Here is a 22,500-nt window from a genome sequence, read left to right on the forward strand (position 1 = left end):
GTTTAAAACCACTTTAAGAACACCCTAAAACACAGAGTTCTCCAGGGAATGATTCTTCTGCAGCCCAAAGTCTGTGACATTGTATGGAAGGTTTTGGAAGAATTTACCAGGCCCTGGTCTTAAGAAGGTTGAGAACCCCTACCATAGATAAAGGTGCATAGGAAAGGTTTACTTCATTGACTTACCGTGATGTTGAGAAAAACAGTATTAGTGGATTCTTCGTAAGCCACATAGACTGCCTTAACACCAACGTACTCGATGTCGATGGAACGCGGGAAAAGGAAAAAAACGGCCAGGCCAGAAATCAGCAAACATGCAGCGATGGACGCAAAAACATATTGTTTTCTGTTATAAGAAAAAACAAAAACAAAAAAAAAACGATGATTTAGCAAGTGACTTAAAAGAGAAAACAAATACACACAACCAAAGTTACAGGATTAAACATTACAAAGGAAATGATTCACTGAAACATGTATGGACCTTGCTTTGTGCACTGGTGTGCAGTCATGTGGGAACAGGAAGGGGCCATCCCCAAACTGTTCCCACAAAGTTGGGAACATGAAATTGTCCAAAATGAACTTAATAGAAACTTCCAGAAGAATGGGAGGAGATAAGGCATTGCCTGGAGTAATCTGAGGGCCTTGACCAATCCCCAACAGATGGGTTGGCAGGGGGCAGTCCCCCTTAAATACTCTGTGTCAACTGGGGACAGTGTGGAGTTTGGGTGGAAGCTGCAGATGGAGTGCCTGGTACACACGAGGAGATTATTGGACGAATGATCGTCCATTTTTTTGTATGCTAATCTCAGATCGAATCTGATGAGTTTACTAAAGACACGAAAATCCGCGTACGTCAGAATAAAAATTCAGCAGTGATGTCATGTGTTTTAATGCATTTGTATTGCGATTTTGAACATCATCTGTACTGGTTAACCGAAAATCGTACGATCTGGCATTGTACAAAATTTTTTGTGCATGAATGATCAAATAATAAAATCGGATGAACTGTCCTGATCGGCTCTCGAAGGCTCTGTCCTAAAGATCAGATTATTGTACGATCGCTCCAAACTCTGTATTTTTCGTATGATTTCCTGATCGTGTGTACCGGGCATTAGGCTGGAGGCCTTTGAGGGTAGTCTAGTCTGGGGGAGGGGGGGGGGGGGGGGAGGGTGGCCTTGGGTGCTGAAGGGACCCTCATCAATACAGGGTTGTCTTAATGAGTGGGCATACCTAGGCACTGCCCAGGGGCCCCAGCTGCATGGGGGGCCCCTGCACTTCCCCAAAGCAGCTGGTCCTTGAGCCCACGCTGCCCCGGAATTGGGGGCCCCATGATGGCACTGAGAGTGATGGATACACAGGGGAGGCAGGCTGGCAGTGGTGCGCTGTGCTGTACAGAACAATACCTATTATTTCACAGCCAGCAGGGAAGGGCAGGCCTGAGTGCCAGTGATGCTCTGACCCCGCCCCATGCAGCTTGAATGCTCGGGACTCAAAGGCTGCAGCGTGGGAGCACTGAGAGCCCATCTGCAAAAGTAGCATTGTGGATGGCGTCATGGTGAGCCCAGCTGTCCAGCACTGTTCGCACCGAAGGGCTTGGAATGCCTGGAGGGATGCTCCCTCCTTCGTCCCTCCTTTTTTGGTATAGGCGAGTCCAGTGCTGGAGGTGGGCACATAGCCAAAATGTTATATGCACTGTATCTCCACTGGAAAACGGGGTACTACATGGATGGAATAATGATTCTGGGGGAGGATATCAATGGTATATGGGGGAAAACAATGCTGAGGGGGGATCTGGGGTGTATAAGGGGTATCAATGCATGGGGTATCTTATGTGGCTATACTGCTAGAGGTATCAGGGATGTAGAGAGACCACAGTGTAAGGGGTATCAGGGATGTAGTGGGAGGTTACAATACAAGGGGTATCTTATGGTATATGGTATCAGTACTGGGGGTATATTGAGGGTGTAGAGGGATCAGAGTGATGGGGGGATATTTGGGGCGTAGAGGGGTCAGAGTGATGGGGGATATCTGGGGTGTAGAGGGATCAGAGTTCTGGGGGGTTATCTGGGGTGTAGGGGGGGGGGGATCAGAGTGCTGGGGGAATATCTGGGGCGTAGAGGGGTCAGAGTGCTGGGGGGTTATCTGGGGTGTAGAAGGGTCAGAGTGCTGGGGGGATATCTGGGGTGTAGAGGGGTCACAGAGTGCTGGGGGGATATATGGGGTGTAGAGGGATCACAGAGTGCTGGGGGGATATATGGGGTGTAGAGGGATCACAGAGTGCTGGGGGGAGGATATCTGGGGTGTAGAGGGATCACAGAGTGCTGGGGGGGGGATATCTGGGGTGTAGAGGGGTCAGAGTGCTGGGGGGGATATCTGGTGTGTAGAGGGGTCAGAGTGCTGGGGGGAGATATGGGGTGTAGAGGGATCACAGAGTGCTGGGGGGATATATGGGGTGTAGAGGGATCACAGAGTGCTGGGGGGGGATATCTGGGGTGTAGAGGGATCACAGAGTGCTGGGGGGGGATATCTGGGGTGTAGAGGGATCACAGAGTGCTGGGGGGGGATATCTGGGGTGTAGAGGGGGTCAGAGTGCTGGGGGGGATATCTGGTGTGTAGAGGGGTCAGAGTGCTGGGGGGAGATATGGGGTGTAGAAGGGTCAGCGTGCTGGGGGGGATATCTGGGGTGTAGAGGGATCAGAGTGCTGGGGGGGATATCTTGGGTGTAGAGGGGTCAGAGTGTTGGAGGGATATCTGGGGTGTAGAGGGGGGTCAGAGTGCTGGGGGGATATCTGGGGTGTAGAGGGGGGTCAGGGTGCTGGGGGGGATATCTGGGGTGTAGAGGGGGTCAGAGTGCTGGGGGGGGATATCTTGGGTGTAGAGGGGTCGGAGTGCTGGGGGGATATCTGGGGTGTAGAGAGGTCAGAGTGCTGGGGGGATATCTAGGGTGTAGAGGGGGGTCAGGGTGCTGGGGGGATATCTAGGGTGTAGAGGGGGGTCAGGGTGCTGGGGGGATATCTGGGGTGTAGAGGGGGTCAGAGTGCTGGGGGGGGGGGGGATATCTTGGGTGTAGAGGGATCAGAGTGCTGGGGGGGGGGATATCTTGGGTGTAGAGGGGTCAGAGTGCTGGAGGGATATCTGGGGTGTAGAGGGGTCAGAGTGCTGGGGGGGATTTCTGGGGTGTAGAGGGGGTCAGGGTGCTGGGGGGATATCTGGGGTGTAGAGGGGGTCAGGGTGCTGGGGGGATATCTGGGGTGTAGAGGGGGTCAGGGTGCTGGGGGGATATCTGGGGTGTAGAGGGGCCATATTGCTGGGGAAGCATCAATCTAGCAGATATATTATATGCACAGGACAGCTTTGTTACTTTATGTATGTAGTATTTTCGCACCGTTCCTTTGCTGTACAGAATGATTATTCATGTAGATAAAGTGGAGCTCCACCCAAAAGGGGAAACTCTGCTTGTCCGCCTCCTACCTACTTGATGTCCGTTTACCTGCACTGTCTCCATTGTAGGGGCCCCAGAGCATTACTTTGCCCAGGGGCCCATAATGTTATTAACACGGCCCTGTTTCAAGATGTATGCTATGCATACTAGCTCATTATGCCTTTTTCTTGCAGATTATTTTTTCTAATTTTTTTTTTTTTTTTTTAATAGGGTTTACTTCCTCTATAAATGATGGCAGGTGTGTACTGACTCCTATTTAACATGAGTGAACACAGCTATATCCCCAGTTACAAGAAGGTGTGCACACTTATGCAACCACATTATTTTGCTTTTTTTATTTTTACTTCCCCCCCCCCTAAAAGATTTCAGTTTCTTTTTCAATTGAGTTGTACAGTTTATAGGTCACATTAAAAAGTGGAAAAGTTCTGAAAATCTGAAATGATTGTCATCTCATTTTTTTTTTTACATCGATAAAACCTGACATTTTATATCCACTGTACAGACATACACTCACCGGCCACTGTATTAGGTAAACACATTCAATGGCTCGGTAACACAAATTGCTAACCAGCCATTCACATGGCAGTAACTCAATGCATTTAGGCATCTAGACGTAGTGAAGGAGACTTGCTGAAGTTCAAAACGAGCATCAGAATGGGGAAGAAAGGGGATTTAAGTGACTTTGAATGTGATATGATTGTTGATTCCAGACGGGCTGGTCTGACTATTTCAAAAACTGCTGATCTACTGGGATTTTCACACACAACCATTTCTCGGGTTTACAGAGAATGGTCCGAAAAAGAGAAAATATCCAGTGAGCGGCAGTTGTGTGGAGGAAAATGTCTGGTTGATGTCAGAGGAAAATGGGCAGACTGGGTGCAGATGATAGAACGGTAACTCAAATAAACACTCGTTACATCCCAGGTATGCAGAATAACATCTCTGAACGCACAGCACATTGAACCTTGAAGCATATGGGCTACAGCAGCAGAAGACCACACCTGTCAGCTAAGAATAGGAAACTGAGGCTACAATTCACACAGGACCACCAAAAAACGGACAATAGAAGATTGGAAAAACGTTGCCTGGTCTGATGAGTCTCAATTTCAGCTGCGACATTCAGATGGTCGGGTCATAATTTGGCGCAAACAACCTGACAGCATGGATCCATCCTGCCTTGTATCACCGGTTCAGGCTGGTGGTGGTGTAATGGTGGGGGGGGGGGATATTTTCTTGGCACACTTTGGGCCCCTTAGTACCAATTGAGCATCATTCATACTCCACAATCTACCTGAGTATTGTTGCTGACCATGTCCATCCCTTTATGACTACAGTGTCCCCATCTTCTGATGGCTCCTTCCAGCAGGATAATGCACCATCTCACAAAGCTCCAATCATCTCACCACTGGACAATGAGGTCACTGTCCTCCAATGGCCTCCACACTCACCAGATCTCATCCAATAGAGCAGTGGTCATCAACTCTGTCCTCAGGGCCCACTAACAGGCCAGGTTTTATGTATTACCTTGGGGGAGATGCAGACTAGAATACTGCAATCACTGAGCAGCAAATGATATCACCTGGGATGTATTTCAATTATCTTGCAAACCTGTCCTGTTAGTGGGCCCTGAGGACAGAGTTGACAGAATCGCTGCTCCCGATGACAGGGAGCCGACGATCGGTGTCCTGTCACTAGGCAGAACGGGGAGATGCTGTGTTTACATCGGCATCTCCCCGTTCTTCAGCTCCGTGACACGATCGCAATCATCAGGTGGACATCGAGTCTGCGGGTCCCGTGGCACGGTCACGGAGCTTGCGGCAGGCGCGCGGGGTGGACGGCGGGAAATTCAAAGTAACGTACCCATACAATTGCCCAGCCGTGCCATTCTGCCGATGTACAAGTACAGGAGCCGGTCGGCAAGCGGTCAAGGCAGTTCTGAAGGTAAAAGGGGGTCCAATACAGTATAAGTAAGGTGTACCTAATCAAGTGGCTGGTGAGTGTACACACACACACACACACACACACACACAGATTATATATGCTCAAAAAAATGAAAGGAACACTTTTTAATCAAAGTATAGCATCAAGTCAATTAAACTCCTGGGACAGGATCTGGTCAGTTGAGTAGCAGAGAGGGTTGTTAATCAGTTTTGGCTGCTTTGGTGTTAATGAAATGAACAACAGATCCACTAGATGGACAACAATGAGACGGCCTCCAAAACAGGAATGGTTTTACAGGTGGAGGCCACTGACATTTTTTCCCCTACTCATATTTTCTGACTGTTTTTCACTAGTTTTGCATATGACAAGGGTCGGTGTCACTACTGGTAACATGAGGTGATACCTGCCCCCCATAGAGGTTGTACAGGCAGTCCAGCTCCTCTAGGATGGCACATCAATATGTGCTATTGCCAGAAGGTTTGCTGTGTCTCCCAACAGTCTCAAGAGTATGGAGAAGATTCCAGGATACAGGCAGTTACTCTACGAGAGCAAGAAGGGGATGTAGAAGGTCCTTAACCCATCAGCGGGACCGATATCTACTCCTTTGTGCAAAGAGGATGAGCACTGCCAGAGCCCTACAAAATGACCTCCAGCAGGCCCCTGGTGTGAATGTCTCTGACCAATCAGAAACAGTCTTCACGAGGGTGGTCTGAGGGCCAATGTCCTCTAGTGGGCCCTGTGCTCACTACCAAGCACCGTGAAGCTCAATTGGCATTTGCCGTTGAACACCAGAATTGGCAGCTCCACCACCGATGTCCTGTGCTTTTCAAAGTTGATAGAATGTTCATCCTGAGGACATGTGACAGACGGGAAAGGGTCCGGAGAAGCCGTGGAGAACGTTATGCTGCCTGTAACATCATTCAGCATGACCAGTTTAGTGGTGGGTCAGGGATGGTCTGGCACAGACCTCTATAGGTTAGACAATGGTGCACATTAAGGTGAGACAGGAAAGAAGGAGTTATTTAAGGGCTGATAAGGGTAAATTAAAGGGTTAGTTTAATCATTTGCTTACTGGGCAACTAAACCCCCCCTCCTATCCAGACCAATTTACAGCTTTCAGCGCTGATGCACTTTGAATGACAATTGCGCGGTCATATAACACTTCCAACACTGTACCCAAATTACATTTTTATGATTTTTTTCCCCCAAATAGAGCTTTCTTTTGGTGGTATTTGTTCACCTGTGTGATTTTTATTTTTTGTAAAAATTTTTTTTAAAAAAGGCAGAATAAAAAACAAAACAAACAAAAAAACAATTATTTTGTTATAATATTTTAAAACGGGTAATTTTTGTCCACCATTGATGTACGCTGATGAGGCGGCACTGATGGGCATCGATGGGTGGCAGTGATGGGCACTGATAGGCAGCACTTCTATGTGGCACTAATTGGCACCACTGGTGGGAATAGATAGGTGGCAATAGATAGGTGGCACTTGTGGGAATAGATAGGTGGGAATAGATAGGTGGCACTTGTGGGAATAGATAGGTGGCACTTGTGGGCACTTTCAGGGTGCAATTATGAGTCCTTTTCGGGACTGATGTCTCTTTAAGGTGAGCCGGTGATCTGCTTTTTTTTTTTTCTCCTCCGCTGTCAGCGAGAGGAGAAAAAAAAAAAAAAAAAAAAGCGATCACCAAGCTTTTTTTTGATCATCTGTCATTGGCTGACAGCTGATCACATGGTAAGGGGCCAGGACCGGTGATCACAGCACGCGCAGGGAAGGTCGTCATTCGGCCATAGCACGGATGTCAGGTGGTTAGGGTTTAAAAGAGATTACAAGAAAAGAAAAAATAATGATGTTTCTTCCTGTGCCAGGTTGCTGACATCATAAGCTCTTCCCTTTAATGATACTTGTAACAGAGAGTCCCACATCCAAGATGGCGGTGCTGGGGATCCAAAGCCCGGCGAAGGATTGGGTCCAGTGCAGACAGCGCTGGACTCCTGGGCTGGTAATTGGTTTTTTTTTTTTTTTTGTTTTTGTTAAAAGCCAGCAGCTGCAGGGATTTGTAGCTGCTGACGTTTCCATTTTTAAAACAGGACCAAAGTTCCTGCTTTAAATGTGTAATAAAGTTTATTGTCCCCACGGTTGGGTTTTAAATTGCTGACATGTGTAAACAGCCCAAAATAGTCCCAGCAGAAGTCATCTTTTAACCCACTAGTGGGTAACCACAAAGTTGCATTTGCTGTAGAAGAGGTTCCTATGATAACGATTGTGTTCAGAAACACTAGAAAGCAGAAACACAAAGCGATCGAACGGATCAGAGACATTGCTGGAAACCACTGAACATTTCTACCATTAGATGGAAAAATTAAACTATCTAGAAATATTAAAAAGTGTATGTCTGGACCTTTAAAAAATAAAAAAAAATGCACAACATCTCTGCAATATTAATTTATTTGTCTTATAGGTATTTATAGAGAGTCGACAGTTTATCCAGTGCTTTACATTCTGTACATTAACATCAGTCTCTGTGCTCACATACTAGGGCCAATTTAGACAGAAGCCAATTACCTACTAGCATGCTGGAGGAATAACGGGAATGTACAGAGGTAATACAAAAAAAAAAAAAAAGGGGGGGGGAGAAAATTCGGGATTGTCCAGAGGAAATACACACAAGGAAACCAGGGTATCTCCACACAAGCACAGGAAGAAAGCCAGGGTACCTAGACGAATTCCATGCAAGCACAGGGAGGAATACAGCATACCCGGAGGAATTCCACACAAGCACAGGGAGAAATCCATGGTACCCAGAGGGAATCCACACAAGCACAGGGAGAAATCCATGGTACCCGGACAAATTCTACGCAAGCACAGGGAGAAATCCATGGTACCCAGAGGGAATCCACACAAGCACAGGGAGAAATCCATGGTACCCAAAGGGAATCCACACAAGCACAGGGAGTAATCCAGGGTACCCAGAGGGAATCCACACAAGCACAGGGAGTAATCCAGGGTACCCAGGGCAATCCCACACAAGAGGAAAGCCAGGGTACTCGGAGGAATTCCCCACAAGCACAGGGAGAAATCCATGGTACCCGGAAAAATTCTACACAAGCACAAGGAGTAATCCAGGGTACCCAGGGCAATCCCACACAAGCACAGGAGGAAAGCCAGGGTAACCGGAGCAATTCCACAAAAGCATAGGGAGTAAAGCAGGGTACCAGAGGAAACCCACACAAGCACAAGGAGAAAACTAGTGATGAAATCCATGCAATCCATGAAATCAGATAACCCTTGGGAAACCCACGCAAGCACACAGTGAGAAAACCAGAATACCCAGAGAGGAAGCCAGCATAACTGGAGGAAATCCACACAAGCACACAGTGAGAAAACCAGGGATGACATTAATGCAAGGAACGCAGACAACCAAGAGTAAATAAACGCAAGCACAGGGAGAAAACCAGGGAACCTGCAGAAAACCAAAGCAAGCACATGGAGAAAACCAGGGATGAAATACATGCAAGGAATCAGAATACCTGGAGGAAATCCACGCAAGGACAAGGAGGAAGCCAGGGTAGGAAATCATAGTGCACAGAGGAAACACACAGGAAGAAAATCATAGTACCCAGGGATGCAAGCACAGGGAGAAAACCAGAGTAACTGGATGAATTCCACACAAGCGCAGGGAGGAAACCAGGGTACCCAGAGGAAATCCACGGATGCACAGGGAGGAAACCAGGGATGAAAGCCATGCAAGGAACCCAGAGAACCCATTGATGCACAGGGAGGAAACCAAAGCAAACACAATGAGAAAATAAGGGATGAAATCAATGCTCGGAAACTGGATAACCCTGAGGAAATTCATGAATGCACAGGGAGGAACCAATGCAAAGCACAAAGAGGAGAACAATGAGGAAATCCACACAATAAAATTGGAGTACCCGGAAGAAATGCACAAATGCACATGGAGGATGCCAGGGTGCCGGAGGAAACCCTCACAAGCACAAGCAGGAAACCATAATTCTAGGGAAAAAAGCCATGGTAGAACAAAGAGAATACACAAACTCCATGCAGATGGTGTCCTGGTTGGGATTTAAACAGATGTTTGGAAAGTTCTGCCTCTGACTCAGCAGGGGTTATGCAGACCTCTGCAAAGAAACGGCTGCTTCCAAAAAAAAGAGCAGCATGCTGGCAAATGATAGGCTTTTCTGCTTGGGCTGTGGCTGTTTTTTTAAATAAAAACAAACTGTAATACTTTGCACACCTATTGTTTTAGTGCACCTGGAACGTACTTAGCTGGAAATGCTTAATTGGGCTTTAAGGCTTCATACAAACTGGCTTTTGATTAGCACTCTTGCCTTGCACCTCTGGGGTTCTGGGTTCAATTTCGACAAGAAACTCCATATTTAGGGTTATCTGTTTGGTCAGTGTTTGGCTGGGTTTCCAGTTCTCATCTAAACACATTGTGGTGGGCTAATCAGCATCCAACCAAACTGGTCCCATCTGTAGGACTGTGGTGGGGTTAAGAGATCAGCAAACATAAAGAACAAATAAATTCCCCTATTTTCTGATTCTCTCTGATCTGCAGAGGATTGTGCAATCCAGGGGAATTGGGGATCAAGTATTGGATGGTTTTAAAAAAAGACCTCATCCTTATATTAGATTTTACACTTTGAATTTCGACTGATGTGAGAGGTGGTTGTACTCGGTTGAAGGACACAGAAATAGACTAAAACTACATGTGGAGATGATGATCAGCATCCTTCTTCACCAGCAACGATGTCACCATGAGGCCTTTTCAAACTCCAAACTGATATTTTAGATTTGTCCCAACTGGCTTTACTTACGTTCTTCTCGGACGCAGCCTCTGGTCGCTGTACGGTATCAAAGCCACCAGCTGATTTTCACGACCTAGGGTAAAAGAAATGGTTAGAAAATGTAATAAAAGAAAAAACATTAATAAAAAAGGTAAGGCCAAGCCCGAGCTCAAGTTTAATTAAAATAAATCAGCACAAGGGAGGTTACTTACTATAAGTGTAATGTGTCCCTTGTGCTGATGGCTCCTGCTTTAGTAGAAAATTTCCTCCTTTGATTACCCCCCACCCCAATAATCTTCCAGTCATTTACCTGTCAAATGAATCAAGAGTGTCCAGCTATAGCTACCCCATCTGCCTCCATTTAAAGCGGGATTCCGCTGCAGTTTTTTTTTTTTTTTTAACCTGTGTCACTGGTGGGCGATTCCTAAGGTGTCTTTGTAGTCACGATCGGCGTCTTTTTAACCCCCCGGCGTGACGATTTCATTTCTAAGGATAACTTTTAAAAATGCAGTCCGGCGGTTTCCATTTTCACTGTGGGCGTTTGAAGCCCACAAGCATTTACTTCCTGGATGCGATGACGCTGTGCTCCCAGCATCCACCGCTCCATCTCGCGCATGCTCATTGATAGCAGTGAGCAGCGCTGTAAAAGATTCTGGTTGCCATCGCAACGGGCGGCGTCCTCGGAAGTTCCCGCCCTGTTGTGATGGCAACGAAAGTAACAGAAGACGTCACGTCACGTGACCGGCGTCCTCCTTCCGAAATCTCACGAGATTTCGGCAAGACTGTGTCCCCCGCGGATTCTTGGGAAATAGCTAAAAAAGTTCCCAGGGACCATTGCGAAGCCGATAAACACGCCTACTCCCACGGGAGGAGAGCCCGGAAGTTGATATAAACATTACAAATACAAGGTAAACACTGCATATTATTTTACTTCAATGCTCATAACTGCAAAGCGATTTGGATAAGATGAACTTGAAATTTTCTGTACAAAACCACTTTAAAGAAGCTCTACTATAGCTTAGATCTGTAGTAATGTAGTTGCCGCTAGTAACAATCCACCAATTCACCCCGCTGCCAGACTTCATGCATCACTTCCAGACACTGAACATTTTTTGTTGCTGGTTTTGTTGTTTTATTGGGGGGGGGGGGGTACAACTTGGATAGGGAATAGGGATATGACATGCCCATAGAACATATCAATGCCATAAGAGTTTATGATTGAAGCAAAATAGCATAAAGTTAGAGCCAGAAGATTAGATGTGCATTTAAACTGAGTATGAATCTCCTCCTGCCTCTCCATGCAGACTGTTGCTCCTCCTCTGCTCAACTTCCGCAGACTATTCCTTCTAAGAATTCCCCATCCATGACCGTGTGAAGGCTGAAGACATCAAATATGATGGTCTTGGAACTCTTTCTCCTCCTGCTAAGACTTGTAGTTACCGAGTTAAAGTCACGTCACATCTGCTGCTCTTGAGTAATAGGGACCAACACTGAATAAGCCCCTAAACAGGCTCTGGTTGCTCGCCGCTACTAGGCCTGAGGCCTGCAGCACCTCTCTCTGGAGACCTAGTAATTTAAAAGCATGTCTTTGGATGGTGGACTATTGTTCCCAGCCAGCCCAACTTTCAAATCCTGTGCCCTCAGGCCACATCGATTTGACACAAATCCTCACAGTCTCTCCTCGGATCCAGGACTCCTCATCATGAAGACTCTGCTAATGGCCGCGTAGAAGCAAAAGTTCCCTCACAGACTTCCTGACACATCCAGCCCTCACTGTGGTAACACTCACCGGCCTTCCTCAGTCCCGAGTCCTTGATGAGGAACTTGACCGGACCATGCATTCCGACAGCTTCACCTACCCATTTGCTCCAGGAGTTCCCTGCCACCGACTGTGTGGTGGTAAAGACATTGCCAATGACCTCGTAGAGGCGAAGTTCCTTCGCAGCTCTCCCTGGGCCTACTCCTGCGAGCAGTACACTCTCTCCAGATTGGGGTGTCTTCCTGCTGCTGCTTAGCATTCCATTCCTCGCTTCACTCACACGACTTCTCTCCCCCAGTGGCATATCACCTCAGCTTATATCGGAGGCCCGCCCCCTGCCAATACCAATTGGGGATTAGTCAGGGCTCCCACATGAGCTGCCTGCCACTCCAGTTCCAAGCCCAGCCCCTCTTCCAGAATCTTCTCCTTGGAAGCATGGGAGGCGCCCCAGAACTAGAGAACAGGTGGTTACACCCACCGCTACTCTGACCACTCCCAGCCCCCAGATCAAAACAGTCAGGCCTAGATTTCAGCATAGGCCTGCCTAAATTTGCCTGTTCTGACAATCCCTAGTAAAAAAAAAAAAAAAACATAATAGCACCTACCTATTGGTAGAGGGTGCTACATATCAATGAAACTTGATCTATGAATGGAGGAGAGGCAGATGAATGAAAGGTCCACCTCCTCCCTTCATTGACCACATTTCAATCATAGAAGCTGTAGTACAACTTTGATGAATGGAGGAATGGGCAGAAAGGGCAGGCACAGTTGACACTCTTCATGAAAGCATATGGCAGGTCCCTTGTCTCAGTTAATCTTCCAGTGTGACAGTGGTTAATCTGCCATATGCACTCATCAAGAGTGTCACCTGCGCCTGCCCTTTTCGCCCCCCAACCTTCCATTCACTGAAGTTGTAATCCAGCTTCTATGAATGAAATGTGATCTATAAAATGGAGGAGGCAAACCTTTCATTCTTCCACCTGTCCTCCATAAAGTTTCATTCATTGCAGCTGTAGTACAACTTCTATGAATGGTGGGGGGGGGGGCATAGTGGGCACACTTGATGAGTGCATATGGTAGGTCCCTTGATTTTGTTAACCCCCAGTCACCATAATCTCGCAGTGCGGCCGGGGTTACCAGAGTTAAGTGACCTGCCATATGCCCTCTACAAGATTGCCAACTATGCCCACCATTTCTGCCCCCCTCTTCTATTCACAGAAGTTGTACTACAGCTATGAATAAAACGTGATGTATGAATGGTGGGCAGGTGGATGAATGATAGGGGGGCTGATCTGAGGAAGATTTTAACTAGTGAAGGAACCTGCAGTGCATAGGGCACATTGGATGGATAGTAAGTCATGTCCCTTGTGCTAACTTTTATTTTTTACTAATCATAGGCTTTAATAAACCCATCTCATAAAAACATAATTGTTCATTGGTGTTATCGCACTGATCTCACGTCTAAATGCTTTTGCTTTATTTTATTGTACCGCAAGGCATCCGTTATCACATGCATCGTATAGGCAAACAAACTTTAGCAGGTTAGGCAGGACAGAGACTGATCAAAGTGCCCCAATTACATTGGATACAAATTAATAATCTACTTGGTGTTTTTCTTTTTGGAGTGTTTGGAACCCGTGAGAGGGATAAACAGGAGATTGTGGGAATCCTCTAGGTAAACTTTGATCTCAGTTTAGTTATGTCTGCATATCCCCGGTGTCAACGACCACATAGTATTGAGTCATCCATTCTACAGGGAGGGGACGGGAACTATCAACCAGCCAACCATTAGTGCTTGAAGGATTCCCAAGACAATGAGCCCGAAATATAACCTGCATTATTACATTACATTAGCAAAGATTGCAACATTTACACTAATGCAAATAAACAATGACTGACCATTCATGTGCCTGTGTAATAAGACATGTGCCAGAATGTCCCACTGGCCACCAATGTTCAGGAGCCTTCTCCCCACTGGCCACCGACGTAAGGGGCCTTCTCCCCACTGGCCACCAACGTAAGGGGCCTTCTCCCCACTGGCCACCGACGTAAGGGGCCTTCTCCCCACTGGCCACCGACGTAAGGGGCCTTCTCCCCACTGGGCCCCGACGTAAGGGGCCTTCTCCCCACTGGGCCCCGACGTAAGGGGCCTTCTCCCCACTGGGCCCCGACGTAAGGGGCCTTCTCCCCACTGGGCCCCGACGTAAGGGGCCTTCTCCCCACTGGGCCCCGACGTAAGGGACCTTCTCCCCACTGGCCACCGACGTAAGGGGCCTTCTCCCCACTGGCCACCGACGTAAGGGGCCTTCTCCCCACTGGCCACCGACGTAAGGGGCCTTCTCCCCACTGGCCACCGACGTAAGGGGCCTTCTCCCCACTGGCCACCGACGTAAGGGGCCTTCTCCCCACTGGCCACCGACGTAAGGGGCCTTCTCCCCACTGGCCACCGACGTAAGGGGCCTTCTCCCCACTGGCCACCAATGTTCAGGAGCCTTCTCCCCACTGGCCACCGACGTAAGGGGCCTTCTCCCCACTGGCCACCGACGTAAGGGGCCTTCTCCCCACTGGCCACCGACGTAAGGGGCCTTCTCCCCACTGGCCACCGACGTAAGGGGCCTTCTCCCCACTGGCCACCGACGTAAGGGGCCTTCTCCCCACTGGCCACCGACGTAAGGGGCCTTCTCCCCACTGGCCACCGACGTAAGGGGCCTTCTCCCCACTGGCCACCGACGTAAGGGGCCTTCTCCCCACTGGCCACCAACGTAAGAAGCCTTCTTCCCATTGGCCAACAATGTAAGGAGCCTTCTCCCCACTGGCCACCAATCATATCGGCTCTTCCCAGCACGCTGCTTTCAATGCGACTCTAGGTCGGCTATTAGACACAGGTGAACGGGCTTTGCAGAGGCAGAGTATCTTTAACCCAAGTGACCACACTTCCTAAGCATGCAACTTTTACGTGGGCACTATTTTATATGTTAAAACCAAACTCCAGACAACTCAAAACAGTGGCAAATGGTTTGTCTCAACCCTCCAACTTCTACATCTGCAGGACAGCCTAGTCTTTTAAAAAACAATATAATAAAGGTTTGCTTTTGGGTTTAATAATGCTTTAAACCGGGGGTTCGGCAATCTGTTGATCCCGGTGGACCTGTAGATCGCAAGCGGTTGTCAGGTGGATCGGGAACACTTCTCCGCTTTGCTGGCCTCTGCTACTTTAGCACCAGTCCTTCCCCCAGCCTCCTCGCACGTCCTTCCTCACAGGAGACTACACATCTTTGGATAGGCAATGGACGGCAGGAGCTGGCGAAGTTCATTTTGAAGTTAACCAGCAGATGATTGGTTGCCAGAACAAGGGACAGTGCTAGCAACTAATCACCAGCTTGGTATTATAGAAAGTTAACGCCGGCAGCTCATGGCCCCGCCCCCTGCCCAGAGATGTGCAGGCTCCTGTGTATACCTATGTAGTTAGGAGAATCAAGCAGTTTTTTTTGTTTTTTTTTACTACTGTATGTATATGTGTGTGTGGGAAGGGGGGTGAGGTAAAGAGGGCAAATTACACCATTATGGGGGGTAGGGGGCAGAAGACACTACAGGGGGGGAGATAATGTGAAGGGGGCAGAGCACATTGCTATGGGATGGGGGGCAGAGGGCAATAATGTGGGGGGGGGGGGGATGTCAAAGGAGCAGAGGACATTGCTATGGGTGGCAGAGGGCACTATTGTGTGGGGTGGGATGTCAAAGGAGAAGAGGATGTTGCTATGGGGATGGGGGCGAGGGGGAATGGGGCAGAGGGCCAGAGGACACTACTGTGGGGAGAGGGGTTATGTGAAGGGGGCAGAGAACACTGCTATAAGGGGGCAGAAGACACTACTGGGGGGGGGGGGGGGGGTGTAATGTGAAGGGGGCAGAGGACACTGCTAGGGGAGGGGGCAGAGGGAGAGAAGATACTACTGTGGTGAGGGGCGATGTGAAGGGGGCAGAGGACACTGCTATGGGAGGGAGCAGAGGGCCAGAGGACACTACTGTGGGGAAGGGTGATGTGAGATGTCATTGCTGCGTGGGGGGGGGGGGGGGGGGGTGGGAGGACAACAGAGGACACTACTATGGACAGGGTCAGTGTCAGCATAAGGCTGCTTAGGCAGCAGCCTTAGAGCACCAGGATATGGTGGGGGTAGTAAAATCCGAATCTCCAGCCACTTGCAGTTGAGTCTGCAGAAAGAGGGGCTGGGGATTCTGCCCTCAGTCCCTTTCTCTATCTTGAAATTGAGACATCAGGGGTCTGTTTAGACCCCTGTTATTTCACCAAAGCCCCCCCCCCCCCCCCCCCCAACAGGGCTCCTAAAATATTGTAAAACTTCATTTGAAAAAGTTGTACGAATTAAAAAAATAAATAGATAAGATAAAAATAGAAACGACTGACACCAGCCACTTCCCTAATGACACCAACCTCTTGTAAGATGAGCCAAGTTCATATTTTTATAGTGACATTTGTTTTATTATACGTTTCTACGTTTTCCCTACTATTTAGTTAGGCCTTTTTAGTCAAATTTCTTAAAAAAAAAATAAGGGCACCGATCCCCGGTGATCGTTGATCTCTTTTAGGTGGTTCAGGCAAATCTCCACCCCTGAACGGTTGCCTACCCCTGCTTTAAAATATTTTCAGCTGGCTTTCAAAAACACAAACATCCAAATAGGCTGAAATGACCTACCACCACCAATGGAATGGAATGATAAAATTGTTGGCAGTAGGTGGCCTTGCGCTGTTTGGTCGTTTTTGTGGTTCCAAAGCCGGTAAATATTGATGTGTAGGGCCAGCACTGAGACTGGTGACCGGTTCTCTTTATTAAATCTGACTTCCAGCCTTCCCTTCAGTCTTGCACAGTTGTACCGGCTCATCTCCTGGCCAAAATGACTTACTCTGATATCGCTGCACACTGTGAGCTTCTCACAATGTGCATTAAAAGCTGCAGCAAGTCCAACAGAGCCCGCCTTCTTTCCTGGCTGGAGGACATTTAGCATCATCTAGCTCTTTCTTCCCCACCACGATTGTCTGTAGCCCATCCCTTTCATTTATTCGATTTCAACCATGACGGCTCAGAATCACACATGTAAAGCAACGTACAGCCCCTCCCACCATCCAAAGAGAAGCACAGGGACCCAGTGATGATATCATTGGGTCTAGCAGAAGGTAAACCATGAAAATGGAAAGGTTTTATCTAAAAATGTAGATTTGAATTTCAGGTTTAACCACTTCAATACCGGGCATTTTCACCCCCTTCCTGCCCAAGTCAATGTTCAGTTTTCAGCACTGTCATATTTTTAATGACAATTGCGCAGTCATGAGACGCTATATACAAAATTACATTTTTATCATTTTTTCCCCACAAATAGAACTTTCTTTTGGTGGTATTTGATCACCTCTGCGGTTTTTATTTTTTGGGCTATAAACAAAAGAAGTGCGATAAGTTTGAAAAAAAACATCACAAATCACAAATTAAAAAAATAGATATAAAAAAATATATAATAATTCCTCAGGTTAGGCCGATATGTATTCTTCTACATACTTTTTTTTTTTTATCAAAACGTAATATGCGTATATTTATTGGTTTGTGCAAATGTTATAGCGTCTACAAAATAGGGGATAGTTTTAAGGCATATTATTTTTTTTGCTAGTAATAACGGCGATCTGCGATTTTTTTATCGTGACTGCGATATTGCGGCGGACACATCGGACACTTTTGACACCATTTTGGGACCATTGGCATTTATACAGCGATCCATGTTATAAAAATATATTGATTACTGTATAAATGTCACTGGCAGGGAAGGGGTTAACACTAGGGGGCAATCAAAGGGTTAACTGTGTGTCCTAAGGAATGATTCTAACTGTAGTGGGAGGTGACTCACGAGGGGAGGAGACCGATCGGTGTTCCTCTGTACTCAGATCACATCATCGGTCTCCTCTTCTCTGACAGGATGTGGATCTGTGTGTTTACGTCCTGCTCGGTTAACGGGCAATCGTGGGTGCCTGGTAGACAACGTGGCTGTTGGGCACTTGCATTGGGTCCAGAGTGAAGCGCAGGGGGCGTGCGCGCCCCCCAGATAGCCAGGATGCCCAGGACGTCATGTGACGCCCGCCCAGGATGGGAGATCCCATCTACGGATGTCATATGACAATGGGCGGTATTGAAGTGGTTAAAGTGGTTAAAGTGGTTGTAAAGGCACAAGGTATTTTACCTTCATGCATTAAGGTAGAAAAAAAAAAAAAACTTCTGTGTGCAGCAGCCCCCCCTAATACTTACATGAGCCCCCCTTTGATCCAGCGATGTCCACGAGAGCCTTGACTCCCGGGAACTCACACTCCTGATTGGCTTTTGGCAGCCAGTCAGGAGATTGGGGGGGGGGGGGGGGGAGCCAAGCCACGACTCCATGCGTGAATGGACACACAGAGCCACGGCTCAGGAGCACGTCTGCTTGAGTGCCCCCATAGCAAGCTGCTTGTTGTGGGGGCACCTGGCAGGAGAGAGGAACCAGAAGCGCCAACGTAAGACCCGGGAAAAAGGAGGATCTTGGCTGCTCTGTGCAAAACCAACCGCACAGAGCAGGTAAGTAGAACATGTTTGTTATTTAAAGAAATAAAAATAAATAAAAACACGAGGCTTTAGTATCACTTTAAGCATTATTTCTGAACTAAGGACGCAGCCGTTACAAAACTCGCCAACAATTGTATTTTGTCCCTACATACCGTTAGTATTGTTAAGCGTTGTTATCACACATACAGTGGGGGGGGGAAATGATTTGATCCCCTGCAGATTTTGTACGTTTGCCCACTTACAAATAAATGAAGGGTTTATAGTTTTTATCATAGGTGTATTTTATATGATAGAGACAGAATATCAACCAAAAATCCAGAAAAACATAAAACAAATGCTATAAATTAAATTGCAGTTCAGTGAGTGAAATAAGTATTTGTTCCCCAAGCAAAACATGACTTAGTACTTGGCGGAGAACCCTTGTTGGCGATCACAGAGGTGTAAGACGTTTCTTGTAGTTGGTGACCAGGTTTGCACACATCTCAGGAGGGATTTTGGTCCACTCTTCTTTACTGAGCTTCTCTAAATCCTTAAGGTTTCTTGGCTGTCGCTTGGCAATTTGAAGTTTCAGCTCCCTCCATAAATTTTCTATAGGATTAAGGTCTGGAGACTGACTAGGCCACTCCATGACCTTAATGTGCTTCTTTTTGGGTCACTTCATCGTTACCTTGGCGGTATGTTTTGGGTCATTGTCATACGAAAAAAAACACCTTCAGTGTTCTGGCTGAGGGAAGAAGGTTCTTATCCAAGATTTTACAATACATGGCTCCGTCCATTGGCCCCTCAATGTAGCAAAGCTGTACCTTTAGTAGAGAAAGGGCCCCAAAACATAATGTTTCCACCTCCATGCATGACTGTAGGGATGGTGTTCTTAGGGACATAACAAGAATTGTTCTTCCTCCAAACACGGCGAGTCGAGTTAATCCCAAAGAGCTCAATTTTGGTCTCATCTGACCTCAGCACTTTCTCCCAATCCTTCTCTGAATCATTTAGATGTTGATTGGCATGACTGTACATGTGCCTTTTTGAGGAGGAGGACTCACCGTTTGGGAGGAAGAAAAATGCTGACTATGACCTTAAGAACACCATCCCTACAGTCAAGTACGGAGGTGGAACCATGATGCTTGGGGCTGTTTCTCTGCTAAAAGGTACAGGCCAACTTTTCCACATGGGGGGGTCCAATGGACGGAGCCATGTATTGTAAAATCTGGGATGAGAACCTTCTTCCCTCAGTCAGAACACTGAAGATGGGTCATGGATGGGTCTTTCAGCATAACAATGACCCAAACATACCGGCAAGGCAACAAGGGAGTGGCTCAAGATGAAGCACATTAAGGTCATGGAGTGGACTAGCCAGTCTCCAGACCTTATGGAGGGGGCTGAAACTTAGAGTTAAGGAAGTACAGAAAGCTGCGCCAACATACAAAAATTGTTATATACACCCACTACCCAAAATATAAAAAAAAAAATTGTAATAAAATTATAAATAATTAATATATTTCTAAACTTATGGGCCCACATAACAGACAGTCAACAAAGGATTCCCTGACAGTTGGCTTTCTCCGGGAGACAGGCTCACTTACTAATGCATCCAGAACATTGACATCTCTCCCCCTCTCCTGCAAGCAATTTGTGGGATCATGGATTAAGACGTGTGCATATGAATACTGCTCTTAAAAGGGAAGTAAACCCTTCCAAACAACTTGGACCTATAGGTAAGCCTAGATTAAGGCTTACCTGTAGGTCCAAGCAATATCTCCTAAACCTATATGGTTTAGGAGATATTTGCCCGAAAATGGGCACCGCTGTCTACGGCGCATGCGCCGTAGACAGCGGCGCGCAGGCGCACTAAATGCGGCAAATCCAAGAATGGATTTGCCAAATTTGTCGACTCCCGTGCGCATGCGCGGGAGTGACGTCATCGCGGCTTCGCCGTATGACAGCAACGGAGCTGCGAGGCGCGACTCCCGTGCGCATGCGCGGGAGTGACGTCATCGCGGTTGCGCCGCTGTCATTGGTCGGAGCTGCGAGACGCCACCAGCAAAATGGACGCGGCGGACTACAGGGATCAGCGGCGACTTCGCTGGCTCCTGTGTCAGGTAAGTGACACATAATGAGCTACTATGCGATGCATAGTAGTCCATTATGCTTTACCTTTGCAGGGAAAAAAAGAGGAAGTAAACCCATCAGGGTTTACTTCCTCTTTAATTACCGTGTACTGATCCATTAAGAGGAGGAGTATCCTGAGGCCATTAAGGACATATTTACAACGCTTCCATTAAGCCTTAATCTGGTAAGCGCACTCACTATAAGGTGACGGGCACGTGTGCGCATTTTCAAGTGTGTGTAACCACCGTGGTGTTCTTACATAGGATTGCAAGTGTCGACTATCTATGGACTTTTTTTCATGAACTCATTGAATATGGATTCATATTGACTGTTATTATTTTTCATAAGTTTAGAAATATATTAATTGTTTATAATTTTATTACAAATTTTTTTTATATTTTATATTTTGGGTAGTGGGTGTATATAACAATTTTTGTATGTTGGCGCAGCTTTCTGTACTTCCTTATTGCTGTTAGGTGTGTGTATCCCACTTATTGCCGCTGCCTTCTTTATAGATTAATTTTATTTTATATATTTTTTGTTTTTTTTGTCTAGCGCAATTTATTTTCCTATATGAAACTTAGAGTTGCCAAGTGATAGCCAAGGAACCTTAAGGATTTAGAGAAGATCTGTAGTATAAAAAAAAAAAAAAAAAAAAAAAAAAAAAAAGGGAACACAATCCCTCCTGAGATGTGTGCAAACCTGGTAACCAACCACAAGAAACGTCTTACACCTCTGTGCTCGCCAACAAGGGTTTCTCCCTTGTTATAAGTCATGTTTTGCTTGGGGATCAAATACTTAGTTTACTCGCTGAAAGGCAACTCAATTTATAGCATTTTGTTTTTGGTTGATATTTTGTCTCTATCATATAAAATAGACCTGTGATAAAAATTATAGACCCTTCATTTCTTTGTAAGTGGGCAAACGTACAAAATCTGCAGCGGATCAAATAATTCATTTTCTCCACTGTATGTATCATTTTTTGGCCTCTGGTCCCATGTAACCATTTAATGCCTTTTCTTTTTTTTTTTCCCCTAGATAAAATTCTTATAGAAACAATGGGACTAAAAATAAAAATAAAAAACAAAAGACACTGAGTAGTACATTTTGTCCTAGCAGAGGGGCTGGCAGTAATAATAAACAGTTAGGGCCAGTTCACACCACATGCAGTCCAGTGCATTTTTTTTGTCTGCATCAAAAATGCATAGATAGTAGGTTATATGGTTTTTAAATGGCATAGTTCACACCAGTGCAGTCAGTTCCATAAAAAAAAAAATATATCTATATCTATAGATATAGATATATATATAGTACATGCTGCATTTTTTCTGCACTGGAATATGGTAAATGCGCCAAAAATGCACCAAAACGCACCAAAAATGCACTGGAACGCACATGTCTATTTTAGGTTAAGAAGAAAAGGGGGGAAAAAAATGCACTGGACTGCATCAAAAACGTACCAAAAACGCGTCAAAAACATGCATGCAGAAAAGCATCCAGAACGCATCCGGACTGCGTTTCTATGGTGTGAACTGGAGGAGATGGCTCACACACACCCAGGAGCCAACAGGCAGAAAGGGAGGGGCAGAGGAGAGCAGCGGGCTGACAGAAGCACGTTAACTGACGACAGTAATCAGGGATCAGCAGCCATGATTACTGTGGTCAGCACACAGGAACAGGCATGATCAACCAGGTTTTTTTTTTTAAAAAGCGGCTGTAAATCCTTACAGACCACTTTTACCTACAGGTAAGCCTAGATTAAGGCTTACCTGTAGGTGCAAGAAATATCTCTTAAACCTACACGGTTTAGGAGATATTTGCAAAAGACAGGCACGGAAAGG

The 22,500-nt window shown here is 46.7% G+C and overlaps 1 protein-coding gene across 1 annotated transcript in view; it reads right to left on the reverse strand.

Annotated features, from left to right (window-relative positions):
* Positions 1 to 185: 185 nt before the first annotated feature.
* TMEM106B (transmembrane protein 106B) overlaps positions 186 to 22,500 on the reverse strand; it is a gene marked incomplete at its 3' end in the record, with an annotated part of 45,897 nt that continues 23,582 nt past the window's right edge. Inside the window, 2 exon segments of the mRNA XM_077493917.1 lie at positions 186 to 345; positions 10,229 to 10,292. Of these exon segments, the coding sequence (XP_077350043.1) occupies positions 186 to 345; positions 10,229 to 10,292 (224 nt within the window).

The sequence above is a fragment of the Lithobates pipiens genome, unplaced genomic scaffold, assembly GCF_037356315.1.
Source record: "Lithobates pipiens isolate NorthernLeopardFrog02 unplaced genomic scaffold, aLitPip1_a1.2 Scaffold_19, whole genome shotgun sequence".
Classification (NCBI taxonomy): domain Eukaryota; kingdom Metazoa; phylum Chordata; class Amphibia; order Anura; family Ranidae; genus Lithobates; species Lithobates pipiens.